The following is a 13,692-nucleotide window of genomic DNA, read 5'->3' as shown; positions in this document are numbered from 1 at the left end:
AAAAATTCAGGATGAATTTAGCCTGGTGAAGCCTCCAAACATATATGCCGGACAATTGCTCTTTAGATTAGATATAAAATAATTCTTTTGATCCAAAGGGTATGGGTTTTTTATCCAAAAATTTTATTTCACTGTTTTACATGTTTTTAATTGAATAAAAACATTTTTAGCTTGATATGTGGTATACAATGAGTTGCTAGTTTTTTTACTCAAGCTCAAGCGCGTTCCTTTATATAATGTAGGCACAAGTTTACACTTCTATTTACTTTCTAACTAATTAAATTAAGTTCAATCGAGTCAACTAAGAAACAAACTTAAACTAATTTAAATTCGACTATATTGCTTCTAGACATCATACTTACAATTGAAATTTTTTCTCGTCATAAATTTTCTGTGTAGCAATAAAAATTAAGCACTTTATACAAAGATTAATTGAAAATATTTGTTGTTAGCATTTCGGCGGATTAACCGAAGCAACAACGGCTTTGGACTTTACCGTATATTAACCGTCGTTACATGCTTAACCTTCTCATTTCCCATAATACCCTTCGTTACAATCTCACAACACACCAAATGTTTCGTAATTTTCGAGCCTGGGCAGGCATTTCAAGAAATACAATATCCAAAGAAACGAATTGTAATCTAACCCTATTTCTTCCTCTTTCTTTCTGAAGCTTTACATACAGTTTCCCCAAAAAAAAAACTTCACTTCTCCCTCTAGATCTTCTCTCATGGCTTCTTGTTTCGCTCCTGTATCGATTTCAGGTTTGCTCATATTTCTTCCATGTGATTTTTAGGTTAATTTCGTCATTTTCTCAAGTTTTATGAAGTCGTTCAAAAGGTAAAGGAGTGTAAAATATTTACAGCGATACTTGTATATTATTATTTTATAAAATAATTGAATTGTGATGTTTCTTAGTTCATGAAAGGAACCTTTGTTTGACTTCATGTAGATTTTGGTATTTATTCATGTTATGGATGAGATTCGTTTGCCGACAGTTTCAATTTATATGTTTATCATTATGCTGATTGGAATTTACTGTATTTCGCGTTTCTATAGCTTGTGTTGTATTCGCTATATGGAATTATTTTATTAAGTTAATGTTAACTACGAGAACTTGAAATGGAAGAGAGGGTGGGAGTGATGAAGTGCATATGATTTGATGTGTTTTAAGTTTTTAAAATGAAATTTTATGCAAAATTCGTTGTTGGCGCACTATATTCAACTTTTTCTTAAATTAAGTAGACATACAAACATTGTATACAAATTGTCAAGGTAAAAATTAATAGCAGAGTATATGTAAAAAATACTTAAAAATAATTACTGAATATGAGAATGAATAATGTGACAATAAAGGAGTAATATCATGTAAGTATTTATGTGTAACATTACTTATTTTTTGCCAGGCTTGTATTTGTATTTTCATTTTTACAATTATTTGTTATTTTAAGCTTATCATGAATTTTTTTTTTTTTTTGTTCAAGTTGATGAATTGTTTTCATTTCTGTGTAGGTGGATCTCATCTCAAGTCACGTGAGCTTTCATCAGCAAAGTCCATTGCATTTGGGAAAACACCCACTCTGATAATTCACAGGAAATCAAACCAAGTGGAAACTTGCCAGAAATTTTCAGTGTGTGCACAGTATCAGTATGTCTTTCTGGTCTTGGATTTATGTGAAGCAAATCTGAATCAAACATTGTTATGTTAAATTTTTAGAAGTAAAATTTATGTTGATTTTTCTGATCAATTGGATGTTCATGATGATGGCACAAGATTTATGTTGTAGTCATGAGGGATTCAAACTTAATTTATGAGCAAAAGCTGACTCAAAAGTTTCTTTAAATAATTGTCAAAAGGGATTGTACTAGCTGCAAGAGTTATGCCTAAATTTATTCAAGTGGTTGCTTTCTGCCATAATAATGACTTTATAATACAAGGGTCTTCTCAGGATGGGACTTAATTTTGTCTGCATATTCCTTTTTCAGTTTGGTTGATTTAAGTTTTATTTTATAGCTTCTGTTTCTGACATAGTAAAAGATGAATTGGCTATCTTTGATGGGAAAAATATTGGCATTGATTTAGAAAATGATGTAAATTTTTTAGCTGCTTTTTTTGTTTCTGTTACTTAAGATTTTCTGGAAGTTACTTTCTATATATTGAACACCATTAAGAAGCTTCAATTTCCTAGGCAGGAAAAGAATTTTCTTAGTAAGAGATTTTGATGTTTTCAGACTGCTGCTTTTACACATCATGTACAGTTGCTGGAGATTTTGGTTTCTTCAGACAGACTGTCCATTTCGTGCAGACTTCTCCATTTTTGTATACTTTTTTGTTCTAATGGAGGACCAAGGAGCAGAATGATTATATTTTGTGCTTTTGTTTTATCTCTTATTTTGAGATTATTTTAAAATAAGAGGTTGAGATTTTTTTTTAAATAAGAAAAGGTGAGGCAGAAGTCTAAAAGCATGGGGTTATATAGCCATTACTTATTTACTTATGCTCTTACTTAATTTCTCCTTTTGATTTTAATTTAAAAGTAATTCAAAAAACAAAAAAAACAACAAACAAAAAAAGTAAAGTGGAATTTCTGTGTCACTGTCTTTAATGTAATTTTGAACTTTTTGTTTTTTTTGTGGCTCTAGTTGAGGTCAGATTCAGTCTAATGGCTCTTTGAATCACCCACACAAAGGATTTAACTGTAATGTTATACAAGGATAATATTTAAGTTGACAGATGAGACGTGCTGCATTAAAAAACATTTTTGTACATTATATTCTGCCAGATCCTTCATCTCTTACAAACAATGTGGAGTAACAGTTTGTACTTGTTAAATTTAATCTACCATTATGGCAAACCTATTTCCTGCCAGGTGGTTAAAAAATAAAAAGTTGTATGTTCAACCCCTTCCCATGGAATGGCTAATGCTATGTTAAGGTTGTCATTAAAAGTTCTGTTAGATTTGCCAAATAATAGCCCACACCCATATAATTACATCCAATAAGATCTGATAATTGAAACGTGGTAACCACTCCACTCGTACATTGTCTATTTGAATTTATTTTTTCTCTTTTCTATGAAAGTGCCCAATAAATAACCTAGCATGAGCTATAGCTCGGAGCCATGCTTCTTATAATTAGATTTTTTACATGCTAGTCTTGGAATTTGAGCCAACACTTATGTTCTTTTTACTCCCTATACTGCCAGTATTTCCCCTTGAGTGAAAGCTTAGGTTTTTCTATTAATTTTCCTAAAGATGGTTGCTCCTCCCTTTTGGTAGCTCATTGTATGGCATTCATTCAAGAAGCATTTCATACCTGTTCACAATGCTTTTTCTAATGCAGAGAAGGGAATCGGGGAGGTGGTGGTGATTTTGTTGCTGGATTTCTTCTAGGAGGTGCAGTGTTTGGAACTTTAGCTTATATCTTTGCCCCACAGGTGGTTACACTTTTACTGTTGGTTTTAGTTAATTTCTGCAAGTAGTATTTCACCATTTCTGATGAATTAAATGAATTGACATTTGACTTGCTTGCTACGATCCAAAATTTTTGTCTTTTAGCAATTCAAATTTGGAGGGTTACTACATAACATTATCCAAGTTGTTAGCTAATGAAAAGCTAGCTTTCACAGCTAGAGTGCAAAAATTTTCAATGTGTGCTGGTAATGCCTATGTATGCTAGTGATTACTATTTATATGCAGAATATTACTTTCCTTGGCAACAATACATGTCATCAATGTTGCGGATTCATTTGTCTTAATGTTTTGCCTTAGAAGGCAAGAGACTTTGTTGTGTAATGATGGTAGGTTAGAAAAAAAAAAAAAAAACTAAGAATCTGAATTAAAATATAACTAATCATTTGGTATGATGCTAATTTATTCCATTAATGAATAGAAGAAAAATTCAGGTAGGTTATGTATCCCAATTTTCTAATTGCATTGTTTATGTAAGTTACTAATTTAGATTTAATATAATTCATCATTTCATAAGTAATTGTTCAATAATTTACTGGTAAATGAGTTTCAAATAATAAAAGAATCTTAACTAATAATGAAAGGAATAAAGTTGCATTGCACCATAACAATGTGCATATATGTGACACTAACAAATATATAGTGATTCTCTCCTTAGGGCACCCTAATTATCTTGAATCCTAGTTAGTTTTATATTTATATTATTAGTATGTATAATGGAGTTGATGTGGGAGGGGATGAAGAAAATTTTCTGAATTGAAATTTGGATTATACCACAAGTAAGAGTTGTTAGGTTTAAGCAAGAACTGAAAAAGGTTTGTCTCAGTTATTTCAATTGGTACTTGGCAAAAGCATCCACATGCAATTTAGATTGTGAAGTAAGAATCCATAGAAGTAAAAATATTATATATAAAATTAAATGGAAAGTTTTTTTTTTTTTTTTTGCTAAGCAAACAATTAAATGGAAAGTTGAAGAAAGAGTGTAAAACCAGACAGAAAGCTCACCATAATTTGAGAAATTAAGTCTTATTCATTCTTTATTTATTTTATAAAACTTTAAAAGCTCACTAAGGAATCCTAGGAATCTTACTTAGAAAACCTTTAATGAAATCTTACCATTAAATTGAGAAACTGAAATTTGTTTTGTTGCTTTAATGTATTTATTCCCCTTTCCAAGATTTGTTTGAGTAAATGCCATATATAGTGCTTGTTCAATGGATTGCTCTTTTTGTGTTTTTCAGATCAGAAGATCACTGCTAAATGAAGATGAATATGGTTTTCGAAAGGCAAAGAGACCAATATATTATGATGAAGGCTTAGAGGTAAACTTTTAAAGGACCTTTTTGTTTATTTTTTCTTAATGCCATCAAACTCTCCTTCAATTGTGAATATTTTCCATTACTTTATGCAGAAAACTAGACAGACCTTGAATGCGAAAATCAGCCAACTTAATTCTGCTATTGACAATGTATCTTCACGTTTAAGAGGAGGCAATAATTCACCCCCTGTGCCGGTGGAATCGGATCCTGAAGTAGAGGCTGCAATGTGAGTTTTTGTGTTGCATAATTACACTTTCCTAGTTCTGAAGATACCAGTTGTACTTGGCTAATGAACTCCCAATTATAAAAAAGAAAAATGGTATTTGCCGCAATGTATTGATGAAATTGTATTTGACTGGAGATTTGCTATTTCAGTTTTTTTTTTTTTTTAATGCATAGTTGGACGATTGGTACTAAGTTTGGGAACCTTTTCTACCAGTTTCATTTCCATGTTCTCCCTTTATCTTCACAAGAAAGAAGGGAAAAATGTTGCTTAATGGGCTGGAAGGTCCAACCCATATTATTAAAATAATAATAAGATGATTTTACATTGACACACTTATTATAAAGAGATATAAATATATATATTTTTAAAGATTTTGGATGTGATATAGAGACAAAGTAAGAATATCATATTAGAGAGTTTGTTTTCCTTGTTTACACAATTCAAAGATTAAAAAAGTGAAATTTTTCCTCGGGCTTTGATTCATTATTGGGTATTATCAAAATCATCAAGGTTTATTTCAAGAAGTATTTAAAAAGTTATTTCTCATGTATTGATCAATAATCTCATAGTATTGGGAAATTTTGGTTGGAGAAATAATTTGAGTATTTCTTGACTATTGATCTCAAGTTCATAATTAACTTGAAAGTAATTGTATATGATTTTTTTTTATAGTGGATTTTATTTGAAATTTGGCCAGTGATTTTTTTTTTTAAAGTTTTGTTTCCTGCACGCAATTGATATTTTTTGTGATTGATTAACTTAATTAATTTGCACAATTAGATTTACGGTTTGTGGCCCTAACAACTGGTATTAGTTTAATTGGACATGTGGTTAATTGTGTGAATTAAGATTGAAGGTTCAGCTTCAACTTCCATGGTTAAATTGTCCGCTACAAATTATTCTATTTGGAAGTCGATGATGCAAAATTTGTTTTATCGCAAAGATTAATTGATCCTGTTAAATTAAGATTTGACATGCCAACTTGGACATCTGAAGATGATTAGGAAGAACTACATAGGAAGGCTATAGGAAATATTAAGTAATGGATAGAGTTCTATGTTTACCCTTTTATTAAACATAAAGTTGATGCACTAGTTTTGTGTAAGAAATTAAAAGAAATGTATGAGAGGGAGAATGCTCAAAATAAAGCCTTTGTGATTAGAAGACCAGTGAACTTGAAGTTAAGTGAATGGTAATCTGTTGCAAATCCCTTGAGTGATTTTCAAGATTTGGTGAACCGGTTGGAAAATATGAAGATTCGTCTAAATGATAAGTTGTAGACTCTACTTCTCTTTTCAAATAATTGGGAGACATTGATGGTGTCTCATAGTAAATCTAATATAAATAGTTTAGTAACTTTAATGATGGTAAAGATAGCATGCATAATGAGGAGACCAAATGCTAGGATATGAGTACAGATACTTCAGAGGCTCTTGTTGCAACGAGTGGGGCTAGAAATACGAGTAAAGGTCCTAAGAGGGCATGTTAAATCCATAAGTGGTCATAGTCAAGAGGAAAATTCACCTATTATCACTGTGGCAAAGAGGGACATATTAAGAGAAACTGTAAGACTTTTAAGAAAGAACATAAGAATGAGAAAAATCAGAAAAAGACAAATAAATAGGATATAACTACTATTATATCTGATGAATATGAAGAACTAATAAGAATTTCTTTTAAGGAATAATGCAATCTTGTCATTGAAATTGATGTTGATACTAAGTGGATTCTTGACTCAGGAGCTTATTACCATGCAATGCCTAAAAGGGATAATTTTTTTTATGTACAAATCATGAGAAATTGGTAAGGTGAAGATAGACAATTCCTATTATGTGAATATAGTGGGAGTTAGTGAGGTGTATGTGTAAACTAAGTTAGGTTACACATTGACTTTAAAAAATGTGCAACATGTACCAGGTTTACGTTTGAATTTGTTATCTGTTATCTTTTGGATAGGACGATTATCAGAGCATTATTGGTGATTGAAAGTGGAAGCTCGCATTATAGTGGTGGCTAAAGGCAAGGCTTACCATGGATTATACAAGACTCAATTGAACTGTTCAATGATATCTTAAATGATAAACTGAATGTAGTTGAAAATATCTTTTTACTAGACATGTGGCATAAAAGACTAACTCATATTGGTGAGAAATGGGTGCAAGTGTTGGCAAATAAGTCTCTTATTCTTTTTTGCCAAAGTCCGAATTCAAACCGTTATGATATTTGTTCATTTGGCAAGTAGCATCAAGTTTCTTTTAGTAGCATCTCTAAAAGAAAAGAAAATGTGCTTAATTTGGTTTATTCTGATGTATGTGGTCTCATTGAGACAAAGAGCATAAGTGGTGGTAGATATTTTGTGACTTTTATTGATGATGTTTCACGAAAGGTGTGGGTATTTATTCAGAAAACAAAAGACCAAGTTTTTTAGTATTTCTAGAAGTTTCATTTCATGGTAGAGAGACAGGTAAATCCCTAAAGTACCGTTGCATTGACAATAGAGGTGAATACGGATCAAAGATGTTTTAGAACTATTGTTTAGAGCATGACATCAGACATGAGAAGATGGTTCCTGTCACCCACAACATAATATTATGGTTGAGAGAATGAATAGAACCATCATTGAAAAAGATCTCATAATTTTATTAAGCCATTGTGTATCATCTATAGGATAATAACAAATATAATCTCTAGGATAATAACAATCCAAATCTTTAAGATAATAGCAATTTCAATCTAAATAAGATAATAATAATCTTAATATAATTATAATTCCTAAAAAAAATAAAACAAAGACTCTTAAAAAAAAAATAAAACTCCTAAACAACTAGAAAACTAGAAATATGTAACCTCTTTTAACCAATAGGTGTGCTACAAAAAAAGGGCAAGAGTTCCCCTATTTTAAAGGACCTAGGGAAATTTGTTTTTTTATGCCCTGTAACACTCATAATTAGCAATTCACACAAACCGGTTCTATCAACCGACTGGATTTTCATCAACATAACACAATTAACAAAATAAATACTTAATAGTAACCATCATAAAAAATACCACCCACAGAAACTTTATAACCAATTTCAACAACTAGCTATATATATATATGTATATATATATATATATGTATATATATATGCACCTGTATACGTCAAGGAGATATATATATATACATATAAAGTCACATATACATATATATATACACATAGACACCAAAAATATATAAATCGATAAAAATGTGGTGCCCTTCTCCTAAAGCCTCATGTCTCGCTAGTGTTTCATGGGAACCTTTGCTGCAACTCTTTACTTGTAAAATATTAAATTAAACGGAGTGAGCAACCACGGCTCAGTAAGAAAATCATACTCAATACTCAAAGCATTTCATACAGTACTAATCTCTTCCATACTCAGCATGTCTGGGCTATTCATATACAAAATAATTGATACAGAACACGCATTAACCACATATCATAATTCTCTTCATTCACACATTTATTCATTTCCCTACTATACAAATATGATTCACTCGTTATGATTTATGCATGTATGAGTGCTATGACTTTTCTATTTTCTGATCGTACATCTTTCTCAACTCTTTATCAGCTACATAAGCTTGCATACATGATTCTAATGCAAATGACTTTCATAAAATATTTGCTAATTCTTTTTCTTTGTTTGTCAAATATTTTCATTGACCGGTCTAGACTACATAGGACAGTACTAGCAGTCACCATACGAGGTACAATCCTCTTTTACACGTATATTTCTCTATTTTTTTTCTTTGTTGTCTACACAGTACAACTAATATCTTTCTTTGCTGTCCACACAGTATAACTGATATCTTTCTTTGTTGTCCACACAGTATAGCTCATGTGTAAGGATTTTAAGCATGTTTTCTGTTTTCCTGTATCATATGAGTCATTATAAAACCAAAAACACTTATTTTTTATTTTCCAAAAACATGCATAACTTAGAAAATGTTTTTCCTCTTTCTTTATTTTCTAAAATTATGCATATGTTATGATTCCTCATGTATACATGTATTACCATAAAATGAAATATGCCCATTCATTGTTTTTCCTTATTTTTTTCAAGCCTCATCGAGCATCAGATTATTTTCTCATGCATTTACATATATCTCATGCATTCCATATGATTATACATATTTATTATAATGGTTTTTACACATATCATGCACATAATTAGACAAAATTAGCCTATATCACATAAAATGACACTTTTATCCTCATGGCCAAAAGTTATATGCCTACCCTTAGTGCAAATTATTTTATCAATTCATCATTTCTCACATACTCAATACACAAAATCAAATGCCTAAAATACCCTTATGGCAAAAAAAAAAATACATCATAAATCCTAATGAATTTCTTTATTCTTTTAAGCATAAATCACCTTAATTCTATACCCTACACACTCATACAAGTAAAAGTTATTTGAATAACCTAACTCAAATTACTTCATATTGGATCCGGGTCCACCCATGACGGGCCGACCCGACCCGACCCGATTGGCGGTTATTATTGGCAGTTGGACTTTTATATAAAGTCCTAACTGCCTCCCAAAACAAATAATGAAATGGTGATGTGAGGAGAGAATACTATTTTATACAGAGAGCGTTTCTCTCCTGCCAAAACGAATACGCACAGTAAATCAATCTCCCAAATGAAAATCAGTACGTAGGCAAATGGTGTCGTGGAAACAGACTAACGTCAACGCCTCGCGTGGAATTCGAAGACGCTTCATCGAACACATAAACGGGTACGCAAATTCTATTTACAGATTTCACAGAATTTGGATCCTAGCATGTTTAATTGTTTCTAACATTGGTATCAGAGCCTAGGATACATATGTGATATGTTTTCTGTGATTGATATTGCATATAATATACGAATTAAAATCTGTATATAGAAATTTGTTTAAAATTTCGTTTTTGGGGACGAATTTAATTCAGCCAAAATTGCATGAAATTGGTGTTGGGAAACATGTTGAATGAATGCTAGGATTAATATTACATGTTTTAAATTGAAATTCGGCTTGAATTAACACCGGAATCGATCGAAATAGACCCAAATTCGAGACCCAAGGCGTGTCTTTCTTGCTCGCCGTTTCGATGGTTTCCGACGCCATCGACGCCGAAAAATGGAACAATTGGACTTTGCGTTACCTGGGATACAAAAGCCCTATGGTTATGCCGCCGTAGAATCACCGGAAAATGGCCAATTAGACGGACAAAAGATTTAGGGTTCATCGCGCGATTCTGGGTCAAAATCAGGTTGGAAAAACCCGATTACCCGAACTGGAGGTCAACGGGTTGGATAAGTCCGAACCGGTCAACGGGTTAACCCGTTTGGTCAACCGGGTCGCCCAACCCGAACTATAACCCATGGATAATCCGATCAACTATTGATCGGTCAACGGTCAAATAGTTGACCAGTCAATGGTCAACATTTGACCGCGCATGGTGACCATTCCTGGCACGTGGAGGCGCGTGACAGCGCATCTTAGTCATCCCTGACGCGTGATAGGGCATGCAGACACTTATACGGCGTGTGGAGGCGCGTGAAGGAGCGTGCGGTGTCTATGTGGCGCGTGAAGGAGCTTAAGAGCTTATTTCCGTGCATAAACACCTACTTTTAGTGTGCATTGGCACATGAAACTTGTTTTCTAGTCCTTGGAAGTTATGTAGTACTTGGATCAGTATATGGAATGTGTTCCATGGGTCTTACGGCGTTTAATGACATGTAATATCTTATTCCGACTCCCAAAAACACATATTGGTGTTTTGGGACACATGTTTTCTATTTCATGCAAGTTTGTTGATTAGAGACCATCACGTTGCATGTCAAAACTATCAATATCCTATTGAATTCTCTTAATTGGGAAAGAGAAAATATTCATGCGTGAATTTGATCCCTGTAACCAATGATCTTATTCGGGACAAGAATTTGAAACTTTTTTGGGACTGAGTGGATTCATTACAGCTTGCTATAGAGTGACGCTTAGTAATGTACGATAGAATATTCATTATTTTATCGTTATTCCCAAAATTAACACAATGCGAGGTATTTGACCTAACACAAATATAATAGAGACTTTATCATAGATAAAGTGACTCAAAGATCGATACGGGTTGATGAAATGGTCCTAATCAAAATAGATGATGCATTCGTTGTATCATATATATTTGTTAAGTGTGAGAATTCTGAGATTGGTAGAATTTAATGAAATTCTCATCCAGAATTAATATTGGCGCAATTAGATTAAAGTTTAAAATGTCAAGCATTTGTGACATGGGAGATGATTGGGAACATAGTGAACTTTCGATTCTGTGCCTTATGTGAGATATTTTAAAATTTTAATGCGTAATTGCGACAATTGATGTGTATTTGTTTGCATTGATAACGTTGTGTCTGATATATGTCTCTGTGATCTAGTTAACCATAACATCTTAGAAAATGATGGCTGATGTGAATGAGAATGATACTGAATAGAGAGAATTAAACCATGTGGTATTTGAAATGCACAATATCCTAGATGAGCAAAAGGCTTTAGAGGCTATGAATCAGGTTAAGATTTAGTTGTGGCTGACTAAGGGATAGAAACCTAATCAGTGCCTTACACAAACGTGATGTGGACGCACATCACACATGTAAGAAGCAAGATCCACTTCGTGTGATATCTTGATTAGTTTCATGATTATGAATCTGGTATATAAGTATCATGAAAGTTCAACTGCATATGCCATAAGTTTGGTTTTAGTTGAAAAGTTTGGAGGAACTGCAGTCCCCAACTGATGACAGTTGATTTTTTGAATTTGATTGAATCTAATTATGAAACTAAAGTCAGTTATGCGTAACCTGATACATGAACAGGAGGTTCATTTAGAAAAACGATTTCTTCTCGAAAGTGGGAGTGTATCAAGGTACATATGACCCATAATGAGAAAAGAAGGACTTTTGTGAATTATTCTAGCCACATAAAATTGGAGGATAAGCGCCCATGAGGTAGCTGAATTTAATGCTCATGCATACGTTGCAGAATCAATTTTCAAAAGTGAGTGGCTCAAGTCCTAATATAAGAAGGAGATCGTTTAATGCTCAAAGAATAAGAACAAGGAATTGAGATGAGAAGAGTGGCAAAAATACTAGAAGAAGAGATGAAAATGATAGTCTTGTTTAAAATCAAGTGATGAAACTTTGATTTTCTAGTACTATGATATTAACCGAGTATTATCCTACGTGGATTATGGACTCTGAAGCCACCAACCAAGTAGTTCATGATAGGTAATCTTTAGTAGATTTCTATCGAATTCTGAATAAAGTGAATTGGATATATGTAGACAACAACACAAAGGTTGTAGTAAGAGGAATAGATACAAGCAAATAAGTTTTGCAAATGATCAAATCCTATACCTACACGAAATCCAATATGCTCCAAATATTCAGTAAATCTTGGTCAAAGTACTTGTTCTTCTTAAATTAGGATTCAATTTGAATTTCTCTAGGTGTTTTATTGAAATGATAGAATTGATTTCTATAGATTTGGTTTGTTGGTTGAATGGTTATATGGTGTTTGTCACCTTACATTTTTGATAATGTTAAGTTTTTCATTATTTGCTTTTCCTATATGTATGGAAATGAATGCAAATAAATGGCATGTTACATTAGGGCATGTAAGCCAAGATGGATTGAATAAATTGGCTTATGAAAGTTTATTAGGAACTTTCACATAAATATAAGTGTCCATATGTAAGCATTTTCTAGTTAGAAAAACTTCTAGAAAACCATTTGACAAAACTATATGAGTTTGTCTTCCTTTGCAATTTATATACTTAGGTATATATATTTTCCTATGAATGTAAAGTTTGAGAATGTATCTCATTTTTCATTACTAATGATGATAACAATGCTCGATTTGGTCTTGTCTACTTGATCTCCAATAAGTCAGAAGCAGTAGACTGCTTTAGACACTATATAATTGAGATTGAGAATCAATTAGACAAAATAGATAAGAGTTTTATGAACTCACCGAGATCTTGATCATTTGTTCCAACAGTTCAAAGAACTGAGTAATGAAATAAATAGTATGGTAAATAGTAATTCCAAAACTTCACAACAATCGGTTAGTGAAGAAGAGTAATTGAACTCTGTTGGAAATGGTTAAGTTAGTTAGAGCGCAAGCCAAACGTCAAGTCACTTTGTGATGATATGATATTTATTGCTGCTTGAGAACTTAACCGATTACCTACTAATTCAGTTGCTTCCACTCCCTATGAGTTATGGTCAGATAGAAAATCTAAGTTAATTGATTACAACCTTAGTGGTTGGCAATATCAATCCATAACTTTTCCCATAAGTTAGAGTAATTGGGACTGAGAAGAAATGAATGTATCTTTATTAGATACGCTGAGCACTCCAAAGGGAATGTGTTCATAAGGGAGGATTTTGTTGGAAGATTAATTGAATTTGTATTAGAGATACTACATTCATAGAAGAAATTTTTCTTAATAAGGATGATATTGATAATAGGTTTCATCTGAATGAGATGAGAAAAGAATGAGGATGGGTATATCTTAACGATCATTAGTTGAGTCCTAAGATATAAGACCTATACTTATTCTAGTTAGTAGGAGCAAATGCAATTGAGCTCCAGCCTATTTCGGAT

General features: G+C 32.4%; 1 protein-coding gene across 1 annotated transcript; it reads left to right on the top strand.

Moving 5' to 3' along the window:
* Positions 1-609: 609 nt before the first annotated feature.
* On the top strand, positions 610-5,150 carry LOC123209802. Its single transcript, XM_044627945.1, has 5 exons — positions 610-765; positions 1,514-1,649; positions 3,344-3,437; positions 4,713-4,793; positions 4,883-5,150. The coding sequence occupies exons 1-5, from the start codon at positions 732-734 to the stop codon at positions 5,018-5,020; spliced, it is 483 nt and encodes a 160-aa protein (XP_044483880.1). The 5' UTR covers positions 610-731; the 3' UTR covers positions 5,021-5,150.
* Positions 5,151-13,692: the final 8,542 nt, after the last annotated feature.

This window comes from Mangifera indica, chromosome 2 (genome assembly GCF_011075055.1).
Source record: "Mangifera indica cultivar Alphonso chromosome 2, CATAS_Mindica_2.1, whole genome shotgun sequence".
Taxonomy (NCBI): Eukaryota; Viridiplantae; Streptophyta; class Magnoliopsida; order Sapindales; family Anacardiaceae; genus Mangifera; species Mangifera indica.
The sequence above is the reverse complement of the archived record's forward strand: the minus strand, read 5'-3'. Positions and strand labels throughout refer to the sequence as shown.